The sequence below is a fragment of the Lithobates pipiens genome, unplaced genomic scaffold, assembly GCF_037356315.1.
Source record: "Lithobates pipiens isolate NorthernLeopardFrog02 unplaced genomic scaffold, aLitPip1_a1.2 Scaffold_28, whole genome shotgun sequence".
Lineage (NCBI taxonomy): Eukaryota > Metazoa > Chordata > Amphibia > Anura > Ranidae > Lithobates > Lithobates pipiens.
Genome location: NW_027507789.1, coordinates 18,936,893 through 18,957,416, shown reverse-complemented (window position 1 = coordinate 18,957,416; position 20,524 = coordinate 18,936,893). Strand labels below are relative to the sequence as shown.

Below are 20,524 nucleotides of genomic sequence, written 5' to 3'. Positions count from 1 at the left end.
GGCCAGCAGGGGCAGAAAATGCCACGGGCCCAGCATCGGTGAGAATAAATATGGCGCCAGGGTTGGTGGTCAATAGGAGGAGCATTCCCCCTATTAGTAGGAGGAATAGTATTCCATCATTGGTATTGGTGGAAGATATAATGCCCCATTGTTGGTGTCAGTGAGAGGAATAGTGCCTCATATTAGTGTAAGGAGTTGTTTCCCAAGGGCCGCATAAAGGCTAGCAAAGGGCCCCATCTGGCCCTCGGGCCGCAGTTTGGAAACCCCTGCTCCAGGTCACCCAGTAGACAGTTAATACTAATAAAAGTCATTTAATCGGGTCTTTCCAGCCCACACCTCTTTGTTATGGTTTTTATGGTGTACCCCTGCGTCTGTGATTGTCTGTCAAGATGTTATGCTTTTCTTCTCTACAATAAAGTTTATTGTGCCAGAAAAAAAAAAAACTGTGCATGGCTGAGATTTTATCTCAGCAGCTGTTAAATTAGTTATTTTACTTAGCCATTGAAAGCTCCCTCTAGTGGCCAATCTGCAAATCTCTACACTTAATACAATCACAAATTTTGAATGAGCATGCATGTGAAAATGTGAGGTCACATCAAAAAGTACTACAAAATAAGAAATGCAATAATATTTCACAACATGCGACAATACGCAACCATTTTGACTGTGTCTGTCCTTTTCACTTAGAACACAACATCCAATGACCCTATGAAATTTCCTACAGATGTAAAGGAGGGAAGAGGATTCCTGCTATTTGGATTATCAACGTACAATAGGAGTAGGGTGACCGCATTTCCAAACTGCCAACAGGGACACACCCCCTCTCAAAAATCAGCTTGTGCTGCACAGCCTAGGCGGCAAGTGCGCTCTCTACCCAGCAGCTCTGATCACGCCCCCAAAAAAGGCCACTGCATCGCCACTTTACTCAATAGGGATGAGCTTGGTGTTCAATTTGAACCCATGTTCGACTTGAACATCGGCCATTCGTCTATCCGGCGAATTCAGAACTTTGTGGACTGTTCGCACGTGTGGCATGAACGGTCCACAATGCACTATGCCATCGCAGTGCATTGCTGGCTCATGATTGGCCAAGCATGCACTGTGACCCCGCATGCTTGGCCAATCACAGCGCCGGGAGCGAGGAGAGCCATAATTGGCCACAGGCAGGATGCCCGATAGCTCAGGGGTTTTAGTACACGCCCCACACTATATAAGGCCGCCAGCGTTGTGTAATGTGTTGGCGTGCAGGGAAAGAGCAAGATAGGCAGGGACAGTGTGTTCTTTTGCATCTGCCATCTGCAGGTGTTAGTGGGTGTTGTGTGCCTCCAGTGCAGTATACACCTGTATCTACCCTTTATTGCTCTTTTTCTCTAATACAGCCATCTGAAGGAGTTAGTGGGTGTTGTGTGCCTCCAACGCAGTATACACCTGTATCTACCCTTTATTGCTGTTGCTCTCTAAGGCCCCTTTCACACTGGGGCGGTTTAAAAATAGTGCCTGTGTAGCGCCTGAAAAAAACCGACCCCTTTCACTCCAGTGTGAACGCTGGAGGGCTTTCACACTGGAGCGGTGCGCTAGCAGAACGGTGAAAAAAGTCCTGCTAGCCGCATATTTGGAGCGGTGAAGGAGCGGCGTATTTACTGCTCCTAAACCGCTCCTACCCATTGAAATCAATGGGACAGCGCGGCTATACCGCCGGCAAAGCGGCGATGCAACGGCACTTTGCGGGCGGTTTTAACCCTTTTTCGGCCGATAGCGGGGGTTAAAACTGCCCCGCTAGAGGTCGCATACCGCCGCTAAAACAATGGTAAAGCGCCGCTAAAAATAATGGTGCTTTACCGCCGACGCCCGCACCGCCCCAGTGTGAAAGGGGCCTAATACAGCCATCTGCAGGGGTTAGTGGGTGTTGTGTGCCTCCAGCGCAGTATACTCCTGTATCTACCCTTTATTGCTGGTGTTCTCTAATACAGGCATCTGCAGGAGTTAGTGGGTGTTGTGTGCCTCCAGCACAGCGCAGTATACACCTGTTTCTACCCTTTATTGCTGGTGTTCTCTAATACAGGCATCTGCAGGAGTTAAAGTGGGTGTTGTGTGCCTCCAGCACAGTATACACCTGAAGATACCCCTTTTTGCTGGTGTTGTCTGTTGCATAGCTTGCATATTAGCCTTCAAAATTAGCACTTTTGATTTCGAACATTCGAGTCCCATAGACATTAATAGGGTTCTAAAGTTCGTACGAATTTTAGGTCCGTTCGAAGGTTCTGGTACGAACTGAACCGGGGGGTGTTCGGCTCATCCCTATTACTCACTGACAGTACTTGTCCTGTCCGGCCGAGATCCGCTTTACCTTGTTCCAATGCTGACTCTACACTGCCCTGCAGTGATTAAACACAAATGGCAGGATTCATGATTTCTCCAATCACATGAAGGGGGAGGGGATTGTGCCTCTCCAGACATTCCCGGCCAAGACAAGTACTGCCAGTGAGTAAAGTGGTGAAGTGGCATCCTTTTTTGGGGACATCAGATCGGCCCAGGGGGGGTGGCTGTGTCAGGTTGATTCCGGGACACTGTATTGTCCCGGAATGAAGGTACCCGGGACAGACCTGCAAAATGCGGGACTGTCCCGAGCAATTTGGGACACATGGTCACCCTAAAAAGGAGCCAGGGCAGGCCTCATATACATGCCTTTGGCAGCTTGTGTTGGAGACATTTCAAAGTCAATGTTTGACCTATCTGCAGAGAACAAGCACCATCTCGCTTCTATGTAGTCCTAATTAAAACTTGGCAGATAAACGTTTCCCAAGCACTCACCGCAGCCGTTTGCCATTCTCTGCAGTCTTGGCCTTCTGCAAAAGTCCCGCTTTTACCAGTCCTTTCATCTGGGTCATCTGTTGGGTGAGGAGGTAAAAACACAAACATTGTTATTTTATAATATAAAAGAGAGGAGATAATCACATTCTCTATTACAAAGGGGGTATAATTATCCATTAAAATGTGTGGAATGCTCTATAACAGAGGGGGTATTACAGCTCTATAGTAAAGGGACAAAAATTTGAGTATAGCCTAACAGATACTATATAATATAAAAAGTACCATCATGCAGGTTGATATATGAAAAATTGGGAAACATTTTTGTATGTTTTATATGTATTAAAGTTTGATTTTTATCACATTCAATTTGTCATTGTATCAGTACCGAGATAGTCCATTAATGACTTTAGGTGGTCGTGTATGTTGGTCAGTGTCAGCAACTGCCCTCACATTTCCACCTTCCCAATCTTTCTATAATAAGGGGGTATTAATGGTCTATAATAAAGAGAGTATAATTCTCTATAGCGCAGGGATCTAATGTTCCATAACAAAAGGGGTATAATGCCCCATAACACTGGGGTATTGTGCTCCATAGCAGAAGGGTTTAATATGCTTTAGAACAGAGGGAGTATAAGTCTCTCAAAGATAGGGGGTATAATGTGAACCTATACAAAGCTAAGGGGTGCCACTCCAAGCTCCCGTCAGTCTATATCCTCCATGACTAAGCCCTGTGGGTGGGGAAAAACGCATTTGGGGGGGCATGGCCAGGGTGGCGTTTGGGCCAAGGCTGCTCTTACTATTCACCCAGGATTTCATGCTTCCCAACTTTTTGAGATGGGAATGAGGGACACCTATCAGCAAAAGAATGCAGGCATAGGACACACCCCTTGCCATGCCCCCTTAAAGGAGAATTGTACAAAAAAACAAGATTGGTTAAAGCGGGAGTCCGCCGTTTTTTTTTTTTTTTTTTTTTTTAAAGCCAGCAGCTACAAATACTGCAGCTGCTGACTTTTAAAATAATGACACTTACCCGCCCAGCGCGCCCGCGATGTCGGCACCCGAAGCCGATCTCTCGATCGTCTCTCGGGTGCTGCCGCCGCCATCTTGGGTATGGGAATCAGGAAGTGGAGCCTTTCGGCTTCATTTCCCAGTTCCCTACTGCGCGAGTCGCGCTGCGCAATAAGGATGGTCCCCGCTGTCTCTGGGATCCGTGTGTTTCCCAGCAGGCAGCGGGGGACCTTCGGAAAGGGGCGTAGATTTTGCGGAAAGGGGCGTACCTTCTGTAGAATCTACGCCGGAAGTGGGTGCAGATACCTGTACTGTACAGGTACCTGTACCCCCCTGAAAGGTGCCAATTGTGGCGCCGGAGGGGGGGGAGGGTTCCAATGAGCGGAAGGTCCACTTTAGGGTGGACCTCCGCTTTAAATCCACGAGTGCTTTTTTTTTTTTTTTTACCACTGCTATTCCTTTATATTGGCTTTTGGAATTTACAAATGGAGCAATTTAGAAATCAGATGAAAGGTCTAGCACTGAGAAATGCTTTTTTGGTAGATAAAAAGTGAATTTTATATACAACTATATAGCTCAGACCAAAATGAGGGACAAATGAGGAGGAATGAGGGACAGAGGGACATTGCTCCAAATCAGGGACAGTCCTTTAAAATCAGGGACAGTTGGGGGCTATGGGATTTTGTGAGGTGTGCAGCGCTCAGGACCATTCCTTTCTTTGCTTAGAGGGGATATAATGCTCTACAACAGAGGGAGTATATTGCTCTATAACAAAGGGAATATATTGATCTATATCCAAAGGGGGTATGATGCTGTATAACAGAGTGAGTATAATACTCCATAACGGGGGGGGGGGGGGGGGGTATAGTAAGCTAGAATGGATTTTAGTTGCTGTGAATCTGAAAAAGATCAGCTTGACTGAGCATGTCCTGGAGGTTAGGAGTGACAACACCAATACGAGGCTTCTGCGACAGGAGTCTCCTTTCTTTAACAATGTATGGAAGAGCACTGAGAATAAAGTCACGGTAATAGTAGAATACAGTCCAATTCTATGAAGGGTGGTTAGTTCACCTCCCAGTCGGTCCCCATGTACTTATCTCTGGGGCTGCTGGGCTGTCTCTGTGGAGCTGGTCCAGCTGTCCAGGAATATGAAATGTCCACTCTTCTCTGTCAGTGCTTCCAGGACGGACCAGATCAAATCTGATTGGTCAGCACCATCACTGTGAATCAATCGGACTTGTGTCGAAGGTGCCGATGGAGAAAAGGAAGAGCGGGGATTTCGTATCCCTGGACTGCTAGACGAGGATGCCGGGGCACAGAGAGCTCCAGAGGTAAGTACAGCGGGGACCGGGAGGGGGAGGTTGTCCAGTGTTGCACCGTGCCTAGCAATCTATCATCTACATCTGCTAAACAATACAAAACGAAGTCAATCAAAAACAGGAGATACACTCAATGGATAACAAACTGCCCATCAGCGTCCTCACTGACCAGCAGATGGACTGTGTCTCCACATTCAGTTCCAACATTCCCATATTATTATTGTAAACTTCTCTTTTTTCTTTTCATGATGAGTAATGATGTAAGGGATACCCGCTACTTCTTCACAGCTGTAGTAACAGCCACCAGCGTTGAAACATTTTATTCGACTAAATGAATATTATTTTAGTTGACTAAAATACGACTAAAACTAAAACAACTGAGAGGACTAAAATATGACCAAAACTAAAATGGCATTTTAGTAAAAAAAGACTAAAATGGGACTAAAACTAAATTGAAATTTGACTTCAAAATTAACACTGGTCTGTAGTGCATGTTCATACCTCAATGCCATAATAAATAAACCATTCGATTTTTCACTCTAGCAGTATATAATGAGTTGGGAAATTGTAGAGAAGTGTTAACTGGTGCATTACAATTTAATTATACCTCTTAGATTTTAGACGACTAAAATTTGTTTTAGTCAACTAAAATGTACTGGAGATTTTAGTCAACTAAAACATAGGACATTTTAGTCGACTAAAATGTACTGGAGATTTAGTCGACTAAATACGACTAAAACAATTGCAGAAGACTAAAATGGGACTAAAACTAAAATGCCATTTTAGTCCTAAGACTAAGACTAAAACTAAATCGAAATTTGCTGCCAAAATTAACACTGGTAGCCACACAAACATTAGGTGCTTTTATTGGGAATGCTATCCGTGACACTCATGTGACCCTCTCCGGGAGCCTCCATGGCTGCCTCAGCATGGCGATCTATGCAGACATGAGGGATGGACAAGGTGCAAATCATTGGAAGTGTGCGCCAGTGTTCCCACCTCTGTCTCTTTCTGCGGAGCGTAGATTGGATGGTTGTTCCTCCAGCCTGTAATGGGCACGCTGTTCTGATTGGCGTCCCTGTGCCCTCTCTGGAATTCAGGAGATCCGAGCTGTGGACGAGAGAAGATGGTAAAGAGAAACAGGAAGATGGAGGATGTCGGCGTAAAGTGCATTTCCACTTTTGCAGCAAAAAATTGGGATAACACCAATTTTATAATTGATACATGTTCCCTTTCATATAGCATAACTTTACGACGTTGTTCATGAGGTCGTATCTAAGCGTACATCCATGCGAAGGGGGCATTCAGAGAAATGCATTCGCACCTACATGGCTGTCATATTGGGACCAGTGGCTGTGTGTGTGCAGCCGCTGCATCCCAGTGGGCATGAATGCAACTGCCCATCCCATGCGGGCAAACACAGCCTTTTTGCACAAAGGTAAGCCCGTGCAAATGAGGCCTTAAAAATATTTGAAATGTCTGCTTATTATTGCTGTTCAAATATGTATTATCACTTCCTTTTCTTCATTCTAGCAACCCTACTGCTGTTGGATGTTCCCTTACCCTACCATCTAGTGGACTCTCCTTCCCCCTACTGGTTGTCACTTCCCCCCACTCCTTGTTTATGGACTCCTCTCACTTCCCCCCCCCTCGCCAACCCCCTAGTGTTCGACTCCTTTTCTTATACCCTGGTGAATGTCCCTTCCCCTACCCTCTGGTGGATAGCACCTTCCTCTGTCTCTAGCAGGCAATCCTTCCCTTACCTTTCTGGTGGATAGCACCAAACCCTATCCCTAGTGGACATCCCTTCCTCTACCCATTGGTGAAGGTCCCCAGACTCCATTGTGGATACCAATCCCTGTTACCTCCTGGTGGAAGGCCTGACCTCCTAGTGCAGGGGTCTCCAAACTTTCTAAACAAAGGGCCAATTTACTGTCCTCCAGACTTTAAAAGGGCCAGATTGTGGCCATTGGGAGTACAAAATGTCCCAGCATCAGTGGGAATGAACAATCCCCCCCATCATTAGTGTCAGTGGGAGGAATTGTGCCCCATTGTTGATGTTATTGGGAGGAATTGTGCCCCATTGTTGGCTTCATTGGGTCCCATTGCTCGTGTCATTGGGAGGAATTGTGCCCCATCATTGGTGTTATTGGGTCCCATTGTTGGTGTCCTTGGGAGGAACTGTACTCCAGTGTTGATGTCACTGGTAAGAAGTGTGCCATTCACTGTTGTTAGTGAATAAAATAGCGCCCCTAAGGGCCACCTAAAAGCAAGCGAAGGGCCGCATCTGGCCCCCGGGCCGTAGTTTGGAGACCACTGTCCTAGTGGATGAACCCTACACCCTAGTGCAGCTTTTCTCAACCTTTTCAACACAGAAACCCTTGAAATAGTTCTCTGGTCTCGGGGAACCCCCTGCTAAAAATTAGAATTCTACAACTCATGATACATTAGTGTGATGGTCAGTGGGAAGAATGATCCTTACACTTGTGGTCATTGGGAATAATTACCTCCTTACAGATAGTTAAAAAGATCAATGGTGTCAGTGGGAACTTATCTGAGAGGCAGAAATTGCCCAATGCTGAAGGAACCCCTAGCAACCGCTGGAGGAACCCTGGTTGAGAATCACTGCCCTAGTGGAAGATTTCTCCCTGCCTGTTTTACCCGCCAATGATGTGTATTTCTGTGCAGCCAGGTATATGATTTTTCACACTGAGCTGCTATACTGGTGACACATGGGGCCACAGATTAAAGCAATTCAGCTACCTTTGTTACCTCTCTTGCTCCATTGTTCTCATTAGACATTGAATCAACATCATCATTACCTCTGTACATAGAGCTGGATCCTGCAGGGCGTTCTTACTAACGGCTTGTTTACACTTACAGCAAGGACTGCTGCTCCTCTGAAAAGCAGTCAGTGCTTGAATCGCTTTACAGAGAGGCATTTGAAAGGTGGTGATAGGTTGCCTCCGCTTTGCCCGTTTTAAACCTCTAAATGCAACACTTGGCCGGCAGCGGACAGGGCAGTCTCTGCACACTGTCTGCCCTGTCAGCTCTCCACTCTCCTCTATGGGGATCGGATGAGCACGGACCGTCTGTCCATGTTCATCCGATCCGCTCTGCAGGCAGATAGAAAAATAGGATTTTCCTCCGTCTGCAGAATCGGACAATTGCGGAGGCGGACGATAGTGGTTGTCTGCGGATGTTTATCCGCAGACAACCACTATCCCATAGGGATGCATGTATGTCCGTATTTCATCCGCAAACGGATGGATGAAATACGGACATACTGTCCGCATGTGTGAAAGGGGCCTAATACAAGGTGAAAATCCTTATATCAGCACTCCTATTAGGATCTGTAACATTCGCAAACATTCATAACATTCGCAAACTGGAACTGAATGGTACTTTAAAAGCTTCAACAAAGTTTGCTGTTCACACTGCTCTTATACAAGCTGAAGCCTATGTGAAAAAGGCCTTAGGGTTAGTATTGTGGCTAGTCATCCAGGCTTCAGTGAATAATTAATGTTAAATATTGGCAAGGCTTTATTTCAGCAGGAACGTGGGTTGGCGGGGGGGTTTGGGGGGGGGGGGAACACATAGTTCCAGCACCTCCAGCACCAAATGTATGTAATAGCAAAGGGTGTGCTGGAGGGTCTATTGATGCTGTCTTCTGGGGGATTTATGGTCACTGGTGGGGATCTATTATTGCTTGTGGGGGATTGGAGGGGGGGGCTGTCTTCTGGTGCTTGTAGGGATTTATTGTTAAGGAAGAGGCCTATTGTCGCTGGCTGCTGGAGGGTCTATTAATGCTGACTGCTGGGAGATCTGTTTATGCTGCTTGGCGGGGGGAGGGGGGGTCTAATGTTGCTGGGGTGGATCTTTTGTTGCTGAGGGTGGTATTTTGTTGTGGATGGTCCATTGTTTCTGTGTGGGGGGTCTATTGTTGTGTGGAGAACGATTGTTACTGGGGGAGGGACTATTGTTGCTGGGATGGGGACCATTATTGCTGGGGGAGTCTATTGTTGCATGAGGGATCTATTGTTGCTGGGGTGGAGTCTATTATTGGTGGGAGGGGAAATCTATTTTTGCTTGGGAGGATCTATTATTACTGGAGTGGGGTCTATTGTTGCTGGCTCAAGTGCATCTATTTTTATTGCTTTTCTTGTTATCAGACAAGAACAAATTCCATACAAATTATTTAGCAAATGATACTAGGGACAGTACTGGGAGGTGGGTAGGGGGTGGTATCAAAGGTGGCGGGTCTCAGAAGGGGGGAGTTCCTGCACCTATTCTCTGAGAAAAAAAAGCCCTGAGTATTGGAGTTCATATAAGCAGACAAGCAGCCTAATACAAGGTGAAAATCCTTATATCTTTACAGTTTGCAAATGTTATACACAGATCCTAATAGGAGTGCTGATTGCCACTTTAAACAAGCTGCTAGCAGGCTTCAGCACTTCTTGAAGCTTGTTTAAAGCCTGCTGAAGCCTGCTACCAGCTTGTGCTTGTTTAAAGTGGCAATCAGCACTCCTATTATGATCTGTGTACAAAATTTGCAAACTGGACTTGAACGGTACTTTTAAAGCTTGCTGTTCACACTGCTCTTATACTAGCTGAAGCCAATGTGAAACAGACCTAACGGTTAGTATTGTGGCTAGTCACCTGGGCTTCAACAAAGCTTGCTGAAATCCCTGTAACTGTTTTGTCAAAGCTCGCTGTTCACGCTGCTGTTATGCAAGCTGAAGCCTATGTGAAACTGGGCAAATAATAAAGCCAGAGCGTAAGCTTTAAAACCCAGCATTACAAGAAATCGGAGATTCTGACCGGAGGTAGCGTCCACTGTGACACAGAGCCATCTGGGGAACAAAAAAAGGTATTTCCGTCCTGGTCTTGTGATTGGAGCCACTGCAATGATAGGAAACTACTCAGCAATGTCTGGGGTAAAGGACGAGGACCCCCTTCTGCACATCCTCATAGGAGTGTATATAGCGCTATCCTTACCGTGTCACCGTTGTAATTATTTGTGTAGAACTTCTGCCCATCCTTGAAATGATAGGTCCAGTCGGAACGTTGCTCTTCAGAGGGGGCACTGTAAGGTGGAGGAGGAATGTAAGGGATTCCATAGTCGGTTTCTGGGTAATTTAGGTCTTCCTGTGGATAATCCGGGTAATCTGCTTCAGGAGTCGGTGGCTGAAAACAAATAAGCAATTTATTAATATTTATGTCGAGTGTATGAAATGGAGCTTAGTTAATGTAGCATGAGGCTGTATATTCTACAATATTTACACTTTTGGTAAACGTATTCAATGAATCCAAGCTCTGCAAACTGAGATAACATGCCCTGCATTGATGCATTCAAACAATTGTACCGTAACCATGAGATAAGACAAAGTTCAGGAATATTCCTTTATCCCATTGTTTTTCAAATCTATGTACACTAAAAACTGTATGGTCGAATCGGTTCGGATATTGCTGTTTTACTAACCAGTTGCCAAAGGAGGCGCTGTTCCATCACTATAGAGAGGGTTTGGTCAGCACTCTCCAATGGCGTAGTTAGCCCCTTGAAAGGCGGTTTCGGTAGGGTTCGCGCCGTGCTGCCCGACAGAAACTGGGGGCCGGTGCATGATCAAGTCTGAGCCGTCTGGAAGGGTGCTCCTGATGAGGATGGGTGCTGCTATTTGTCTGACCTAGAGGGTCGAGTACCTGGCCTTCTGGTCTGGATTAGGGTAGTTCTAGTCCCGGACAGTTTTTGGCTCCTCTTTTCTGGGTGGGGAGGAGCGGTTAGTACTTCCTGAATGTAATTAGGAAGGAGTGATGGGAGCAATGGTGGAGCCTGATGGCAAAGGGCTCTCACCAAGCTCCCTGAACTTCATGCCTTCCTGCCTGGGGTGGGGGCTGCTGTGGTCCAGAGCGTTGGTCAGGGCGGTCTTGAAAGCCTTTGGATTATGTGCCCCTGGAGTGGCAGTCCAGGGGTGCCTAAAAGTCACTGTGAGTGAGGGTCATATTGATTTTGGGCACCAAGGTCACTGCACAAATAGCACGCTTTTTTAGCACCTGCCTCTTGGGCCGGGCCTTTTGGCTGGGACTAGAGGAATTTTTTATTCCTGGCCGGAAGGCCTGGTCATTTTTTTACACAATGGCCGCCTTTTCACTCTCCTCTCCACTATCCCTTCCCCACTTTATTTAATTTATTTCTTTGTGTGTGTGTGTGTGTGTCACGTTTTTATGTTTTGTCACTGTGCGCTGTGTGATGAGTAGGGTCACATGTCCTCGGGCCTGTCCTGAAAGTCTGGGGAGGGGGTGGACATGGCCTTCTGGCTTAGTTCGCCCTCTCTCTTGGTTCCTCACCTAGTATTTGGGTGGGTCTGTTTTGGCAGACCTTCCAAAGAACGGGGTCCTCCTGGTTTCGGCCAGATGGACCAAGTTTTAAGTGTCCTTGTCCGTGTCTGGAGCCTAACGCCCTGGGGGATTCAGGGCAAGGCCCTCCGATGTCAGAGGGCTTGTGCACCCGTTGCACTTTTTTGGTCTCACTCTTTGTGAGTGCACATTTTTTGGCACCGGGTGAAGTTTTTAAGTGCGTTTTGCATGCCACAGGCTTTCATTGAAAAAAAAAAAATCACTGTTCTACTAACCTGGCAGCTTATTATTCTAAATAGGAAACCTTCATTTTGTTTGCAAATATTACAGATTCTAACTACCAACAAAAATTAGTCCTTCCATTTAAAGAGCACCGGTCATTTCAGATCCATCATGGCAGCGCCTGTTAGTGGGCGTCCACTCACCTGTTGCCGCCACGTCCCTCACCTTGTTGTGTCCCTGCTGCATCACCAGCCGTCCCATTAAATTGACTGGGACTGTCGGTGAGTCAACAGCGGGTCAGAGGAGGAGTCAACAGCGGGTCAGAGGAGGAGCCGCCGTGGGACAGAGATGACAGTTGCTCTTTAAAAATTATGATTTAAATTGAGTTGATTTACATCAAGCCTCTTTACTAGTGATTTAAATCAAATCCACCCTGTCCAGAGGTCTACCTTCCTCCAGCATACAGGACCAGTCACATAATGGTACAATGGGAATTCAAACCATAATCTCGGATACCTTCCTTCTTAGCATACAGGACCAGTCACATGATGGGAAAAACAATGGGAATCCGGAACATAAACTGGAGGACTCCCCCCTCAAGCATACAGGACCAAGTTACATGATGGGACAGACAATGGGAATCCAGAACATAAACCGGAGGACCTCCCTCCCTCAAGAATACAGGACCACTCGCATGATGGAATAGACAATGGAAATCTAAAACATAACTCCAGATATCTTCTTTCCTCCATCTTACAGGACAAATCACATGGGGGACAGAAAATGGGAATCCAGAACATAATCCAGATGTCTCTTTTCCTCTAGCATACAGATCCAATCACATGATGGGAGAAAGACAATAGGAATGTAGAACGTAATACAGATGTCTTCCTCCAGCATACAAGACCAATCACATGATGGAACAGACAATGGGAAACCCAGAACATAACACCAGATGTCCCCCTTCCTCCATCAATCAGGACTAATCACATGACAGGACAAAGGGTATCTGAAACAGAACTCCAGATTTCTCCTTCAGGGTTGCAAACCGTCAGTAAATTCACTGACAGTTTGTAGAATCCATGATTTTTGCATCGGCCTGTGAATCACGGATTTTACAAACTGACCGTGAATTTACTGATGGTTGGCAACCCTGGTCTCCTTTCCTCCATCTTACGGGACCAGTCACATGATGGAATAGACAATGGGAATCTAAAACATAACTCCGGAAATCTCCTTTGCTCCATCTTACAGGGCAAATCACATGTAGGGGGCAGAAAACGGGATTCCAGAAACATAATTCAGATGTCTCTTTTTCTCCAGCCATAGGAAACATGCTATTAGAAAAATAATGGAAGCAGTAACAGCAGCACCACCAGATCTTGGCTGACCCGGACAGTTTCAGGAAATTGCTTACAGTCAAAACTCTTACCCTCCTCTCCATTGAATCATAGGGGGAAAACATTGGTTTGCCCCCTGATGGATGCAGATCGTCCTGTGCTGGCGGGTCCCAGGACGTCTCCCCCGTCACTGGATTATGGAAGTAGAATTGTCCACTAGATTCATCAAAATGTTTATCCCAGTTAGAGTCTTCCTCAGCTGAGCTCAGGGATGCAGGGGAGATGAGCTGTTCCTCAGCTTGGTCAAAGGGACAATCCCAGGTAGTTTCCCCAGTCACACTGTTATAGTAGAAGAGCTGACCGCTGCCTTGGTCTGTGTGCGTCTCCCAGTCATCTAAGGTGCTGGAGGAACTGAGCTTTTGAGAAGATGATCTTGGCTTTTCCTTGTCTTTCCGAAATTCTTCCAAGTTAACATAGAAGGATTCCTCGTCTTCATTCACCACCTAAATGCAAACAGAAAAATGAATGAATAAACAGCTCCATCAGTCAAAGCAATAAAATGTCCTTGTAGAAAATGTTTATTGCATAGGTGGCCTCCCACATCTGGGAGTGGAACTGCATGTAGAATGTTGAAAAACCCGTCACCCTCCATGAACTGCACGTTCTGCCTTATCACCGAGCCAAGACATATCTCTTGCTTATCATTTGTGTTCTGTTTTCTCAGGTAAAATATCTTGGGCGAGGTACTAGAGTCCCATGATTCCTCCACTGGGACACCAACTATTAAAGATCCCATTATTTCGGTACTTGGTCACCACATACCAGAGATGCCAATATACCCGGCACAAGGACACAAAATAAGAGAAATCCTATGATATCTATAATGTGCCTCCAGATACCAGAGACCCCAATATTTCTGTGCTGAGCCACTAGATACCAGAAATTCCATCTTAACCGTACATGGCCACCAGATACTAGAAATCCCAATATATCTATAATGGTCCACCCGATACCAGAGATCTAATTATTTATGCAATACCCCTTTATTTCTGTGTTGGACCTCAAAAGACTCAATTATTGTCTTGCTGGCCCTCCTCCAGATACCCAAGACTCCATTAATGGACCACGAATAAAGAAGACCTCGTTATTTTTAGTACTGAGCCTCTAGATACCCCATTATTTTTGTGTTGGACTTCAAATTACCCCAATATTGTTCGCTGTGTCTCCTCCAGATACCGGAGACTCCATTATTCCTTTGTTGGACCTCCAGATTGCAGAGACCACATTATTTCTGTACTGGACCACCAAATACCAGAGATACCATTATTCATGTACTAGACTGGCAAATACCAAACACTCTATTATTCCTCTGCCGTGCCTTCAGATTCCAGATCCCAATATTTCTGTGCTGGGCCAGCTGATACCAGAAATTCCATCGTAACCGTACATGGCCACCAGATACTAGAAAATCCTAATATATTTATAATGGGCCTCCTGATACCAGAGAGCTCATTATTTATGGAATACCCCATTATTTCTGTGTTGGACCTCAAAAGACCCAATTATTGTTCTGCTGGCAATATCTGCTCCAGATACCCAAGACTCCAATACAGGGCCATCTTTAATATTGATTAGACCTTGGGCAAAACTTTTCTTTGGCCCCCCCACCCCCTGTGCAGTTTTGCTCTCAACCTGCTCTGAGACAAACAATAAATAGCAGCTAGACCCAAAATCAGTTTACTGAATCAGATCAGGCAGCTATTGCGATTGGTTGCCAGAGGTTACAGTGTATCATTACCGCTCACTAACTGGTTGCTAGAGGTTACAGCACACATTACGCCTCACTGATTAGTTGCTAGAGGTTACAGCACATGATTTCTGCTTGTTGATTGGTTGCTAGAGATTACTGTGGCTATGACCACAGGGGGGAGCATGATATCTCCCATTTACATATGAATGTTGCCTCTATTTACATATGCATGCCGGTAATTTACATGTAAATACAGGGTCTGCAGGCGAGTCATCTTTACACAACAATAGGGCAGAGATGGGCAGCATTAGTAGCAGCACTTCACACTGAGATATTGGGACACAGCACAGGACTAAAACCTCGAGGGACAAGGGAATTTAAACCAGGATAGTTGGCAAGTATGAGGCATCTGCTTTGGGCCCCACAACAATGACAGGGCCCAGGGCAGCTGCCCCTTTTGCCCTGCCTTAAAAACGGCCCTGCTCCAATATACTTGTGATGGACCTCTAGATTGCAGTACTTGGCCACCAGATACCAAAGATTCCATATACAATTGTGCTCATAAGTTTACATACCCTGGCAGAATTTATGATTTCTTGGCCATTTTTCAGAGAATAGGAATGATAACACAAAAACATTTCTTTAACTCTTGGTTAGTATTTGGCTGAAGCCATTTAATATCAATCAACTGTGTTTACTTTTTTTAAATCATAATGGCAACATAAACTACCCAAATTACCCTGATAAAAAGTTTACATACCCTGGTGATTTTGGCCTGATAACATGCACACAAGTTGATACAAAGGGGTTTGAATGGCTATTAAACGGTAACCATCCTCACCTGCAATCTGTTGGCTTGTAATTCGTTTGTGTGTGTATATAAGGTCAATGAGTTTCTGGATCCCTGACAGACCCTTGAATCTTTCATCCAGTGCTGCACTGATGTTTCTGGAGTCTTAATCACGGGGAAAGCAAAAGAGTTGTCAAAGGATCTGTGGGAAAAGGTAGCTGAACTGTATAAAACAGGAAAGGGATATAAAAAGATATCCAAGGAATTGAGAATGCCAAATCGTCAGCGTTCAAACTCTAATGAAGAAGTGGAAAATGAGGGGGTTCTGTTGAAACCAAACCACGGTCAGGTATACCAACTAAAATTTCAGCCACAACTGCCAGGAAAATTGTTTGGGATGCAAAGAAAACCCCACAAATAACTTCAGGTGAAATACAGGACTCTGAAAACATGTGGTGTGGCTGTTTCAAGATGCACAATAAGGAGGCACCTAAAGAAAGATGGGCTGCATGGTGGAGTCGCCAGAAGAAAGCCATTACTACGCAAATGTCACAAAGTATCCTGTTTCCAACACGCCAAACAGCACAGAGACAAGCCATAAACCTTCTGACACCAAGTCATTTGGAGTGATGAGACCAAAATTGAGCTTTTTGACCACAAACATAAATGCTACATTTGGAGTCAACAAGGCCTATGATGAAAGGTAAGGAGTTGGACAGCTGATGTTTTGGGGATGTGTGAGCTACAAAGGCACAGGAAATTTGGTCAAAATTGTTGGCAAGATGAATGCAGTATGTAAAAAATACTGGAGGAATATTTGTATTCATCAGCCAGGAAGCTGCGCATGGGACATACTTGGACATTCCAACATGACAATGATCCAAAACACAAGGCCAAGTCCACCTGTCATTGGCTACAGCAGAATAAAGTGAAGGTTCTGGAGTGGCCATCTCAGTCTCCTGACCTCAGTATCATTGAGCCACTCTGGGGAGATCTCAAACGTGCCGTTCATGCAAGACAGCCCAAGAATTGCCAGGAACTGGAGGCTTTTTGCCAAGAGGAATGGGCAGCTTTACCATCTGAGAAGATAAAGAACCTCATCCACAAAAACCACAAAAGACTTCAAGCTGTCATTGATCTTAAAAGGTGGCAATACACGGTATTAGGAACTGGGGTATGTAAACTTTTGATCAGGGTCATTTGGGTACTCTGTTGCCATTATGATTTAAAAAGAGAAAACACAGTTGATTTGATAATAAATAGCTTCAGCCAAACACTAACCACGAGTGAAAGAATTGTTTGACTGTATGTAAACTTATGACTGTACTTGGCATATGGCCACAAAATATAAGAAATCCTATGATATCTATAATGGGCCCCCAGATACCAGACATCCCAACATTTCTGACTGGAGCCACCAGATACCCAAGGTTCCATTGAATCTATACATGTTCCATTGAATCTATACATGGCCACCAAATAATAGAAATGATATCTATAATGGACCTCCGAATATCGGAGACCTCATTATTTCCGTACTGAGCCTCCAGATACCCCATATTTCTGTGTTGGACCTCAAATGACCTCAATATTGTTTACTGGGCCTTCTCCAGATAGCCGAGACTCCATTATTCCTGTGTTTGACCTCCAGATTGCAGAGACCACATTATTTCTGCCCCGGACCACCAAATACCAGAGATGCCATTATTCCTGTATTAGACTGCCAAATACCAAACACCCCATTATTCCTCCGTTGGGCCTTTAGATTCCAGACACCCCATTACTTCTGTGCTGGGCCTCTAGTTACGCCAGGACCCTATTATTCTTGTAGTGGGCCTTCAGATACCAGAGATCCCTCCAATTACCGTATGGCCCAATATTCCTGTGCTGGGTCACCAGAGACCTCATTGTTCCTGTGTTGGGCCTCTGAGTAATCGAAACCCATCACTCCGCTGCTGAGACTCTAGGGCAGGGGTGTCCAAACTTTTTTTCAAAGAGGGCCGGATTTGATGAAGTGAACATGCGTGAGGGCCGACAATTTTGCTTGACATTCTTTGAACTGTTAAAATTCGGTCTAAGTGTGTTCATTCGAGCTCTAATACACGGCCCAACAAAAATTCTCTTGCCTTTGTGGCTGTGTGTGGGAAGAGATGAGCATCAATGCAGCCCAATCAGTGCCCATCTGCAGACCCACCATTGCCATGAATGTAGCCTTACCATTGCCAGGAACGCAGCACCATAGCCAAGAATGCCCCCACCATTGCCAGGAATGCCCCCACCGTAGCCAGGAATGCCCCCCCATAGCCAGGAATGCACCACCATAGCCAGGAATGCCCCCACCGTAGCCAGGAATGCACCACCGTAGCCAGGAATGCCCCCACCGTAGCCAGGAATGCCCCCACCGTAGCCAGGAATGCCCCCACCGTAGCCAGGAATGCCCCCACCGTAGCCAGGAATGCCCCATCATAGCCAGGAATGCCCCATCATAGCCAGGAATGCCCCATCATAGCCAGGAATGCCCCATCATAGCCAGGAATGCACAACCATAGCCAGGAACGCAGCACCATTGCCAGCAACGCAGCACCATTGCCAGCAACGCAGCACCATTGCCAGCAACGCAGCACCATTGCCAGCAACGCAGCAATGCCAGGAACGCAGCACCATTGTCAGGAATGTACTGACGAGCGCCAAAGGAGAATCTCCTGTTTACACAGTGGCCTCTTTAATAGAAAGTCCCACCTCCTTTGATGGACAGAACAATCGTCCAATGGCAGCACTGGAGACAGGACTTCCTATTACAGAGGCCGCCTGTAAACAGGAAATTCTCCTGTGTACTGCGCTCGGTTCCACCCCCTCCCTGTCCCTTCTGAAGCACATACATCTTTTGTGGCCCCGGCACTGGGAGATCGTCGGGGGCCGTTCAAAACCGGGCGGCGGGCCGGACTTTGGACATGCCTGCTCTAGGGTCTTCACCCAGCACTAACATATTTAAATGGTGTATTTTTCACACAGATAATTCATTTTACACAACAGGAAAAGTTGGTGCAACACATAAAAATAGAATTGGTCTTTATTTCATTGCCTAAGGTGTAGGACTGCTGAATTGGTTGGCTTACAGCTGCCATCACCCACAGATACCGTACTTCCTCCATGATGTATTAGCACTATTCATAATACCTGCACTGGAACGTTCCCTCCCTAGACAAGTAGATATAAATAGGTTTCCTGGCACATAGGTGGACCTCTAGAGGCGGGAGGCCCCTGACCCCACCAAACGTTTGTGCTGATTACTTCTGATGTCCTATAGGGCCTGTACTGTGGAATGTGTATGGCCACTCAGAGGTCTGATGATCTCCCTATCGGATCACCCAATGTGCCCTCAGACTGCTGACAAGAGAAAACAAAGAAACCAGACAGTTTGAAAGCTGCAGGGCAGAAGCATCGCAGCTAAATTCAGAAGCCACAAACACCTTCCTGTCAATGCAAACAGGATATCTAATAGCAGAACCGCCACAAAGCCCCAAACACAGAGCCCGTGCTGGCAGCGTGAGCGGACAGATCTCTATTAGCTACAGAAGGGAATGTCACATTGCATAATGCAGCACATTACACTGCAGATGGTTACTCTGCTATACACTGCACCACAGCATGGTACTCCTCCATGCACTTCACCACAGCATGGTACTCCCCCATGCACTGCACAACAGCATGGTACTCCCCCATGCACTGCACAACAGCATGGTACTCCTCCATGCACTGCACCACAGCATGGTACTACTCCTCCATACACTGCACCACAGCATGGTACTCCTCCATGCACTGCACCACAGCATGGTACTACTCCTTCATACACTGCACCACAGCATGGTACTACTCCTCCATACACTGCAACACAGCATGGTACTCCCACATACACTGCACCACAGCATGGTATTTCTCCATACACTGCACCACAGCATGGTACTCCTCCATACCATACACTGCACCACAGCATGGTACTCCTCCATACACTTGCACCACTGCATGGTACTCCTCCATACACTTGCACCACAGCATGGTACTCCCCCTCCATACACTTGCACCACAGCATGGTACTCCTCCATACATTGCACCACAGCATGGTATTGCTCCATACACTGCACCACAGCATGATACTCCTCCATACACTGCACCACAGCATAAGAAAGTGTTTTTGGGGACTTTGCTACGTGGTAGGAGAAATTGTAATATTGTTTAATTGGCAAAACATGAATATTTTTATAGATATACACAAGACAATGGCATACAAAAAATAATTCATGTATGTACATACAGTGCACCACAGCTTGGTACTCCTCCATGCACTGCACCACAGCATGGTACTCCTCCATGCACTGCACCACACCATGGTACGCCTTCATACACTGCACCACACCATGGTACTCTTCCATGCACTGCATCACACCATAGTACTCCTCCATGCACTGCACGGTACTTTTCCATGCACTTGCCGGTACTTTTCCATGCACTGCATCACAGCATGGTACTACTTCATACACTGCACCACAGCATGGTACTCTTCCATGCGCTGAACCACAGCATGGTACTCTTCCATGCACTGCACCACAGCATGGTACTCCTTCATGCACCGCACCACAGCATGGTACTCCTTCATGCACCGCACCACAGCATGGTACTCCTTCATGCACCGCACCACAGCATGGTACTCCTTCATGCACTGAACTGAAGCACATTACTCCTCCATATACTGCAGATCATTACTCCCTTATACAGTAAAACCACAGCAGGTTACTCCTTCATACACTGCATTACAGCACACCACTCCTCTATGCATCACAGATCATTAAGCCTCTGTACACTGCATCACAGTATTCAGTACTCATCTATACCCTGCTTAGCAGCACAGCACATTTCCATACGTTGCAGCTCT

At 46.1% G+C, this 20,524-nt stretch overlaps 1 protein-coding gene across 4 annotated transcripts in view; it reads right to left on the bottom strand.

Moving 5' to 3' along the window:
- Positions 1–20,524, bottom strand: part of LOC143935157 (uncharacterized) — a 106,263-nt gene that overhangs the window by 22,373 nt on the left and 63,366 nt on the right. For 3 of the 4 annotated variants that reach the window (XM_077458810.1, XM_077458812.1, XM_077458813.1), the window contains 5 exons: positions 13,147–13,557; positions 10,137–10,325; positions 9,960–10,040; positions 6,138–6,248; positions 2,812–2,888 (listed from right to left, as the gene is read on the bottom strand). In XM_077458810.1, coding sequence (XP_077314936.1) covers positions 2,812–2,888; positions 6,138–6,248; positions 9,960–10,040; positions 10,137–10,325; positions 13,147–13,557 — 869 coding nt within the window. The remainder of the gene's footprint in view (positions 1–2,811; positions 2,889–6,137; positions 6,249–9,959; positions 10,041–10,136; positions 10,326–13,146; positions 13,558–20,524) is intronic. The other variant, XM_077458811.1, reaches the window with a different exon arrangement.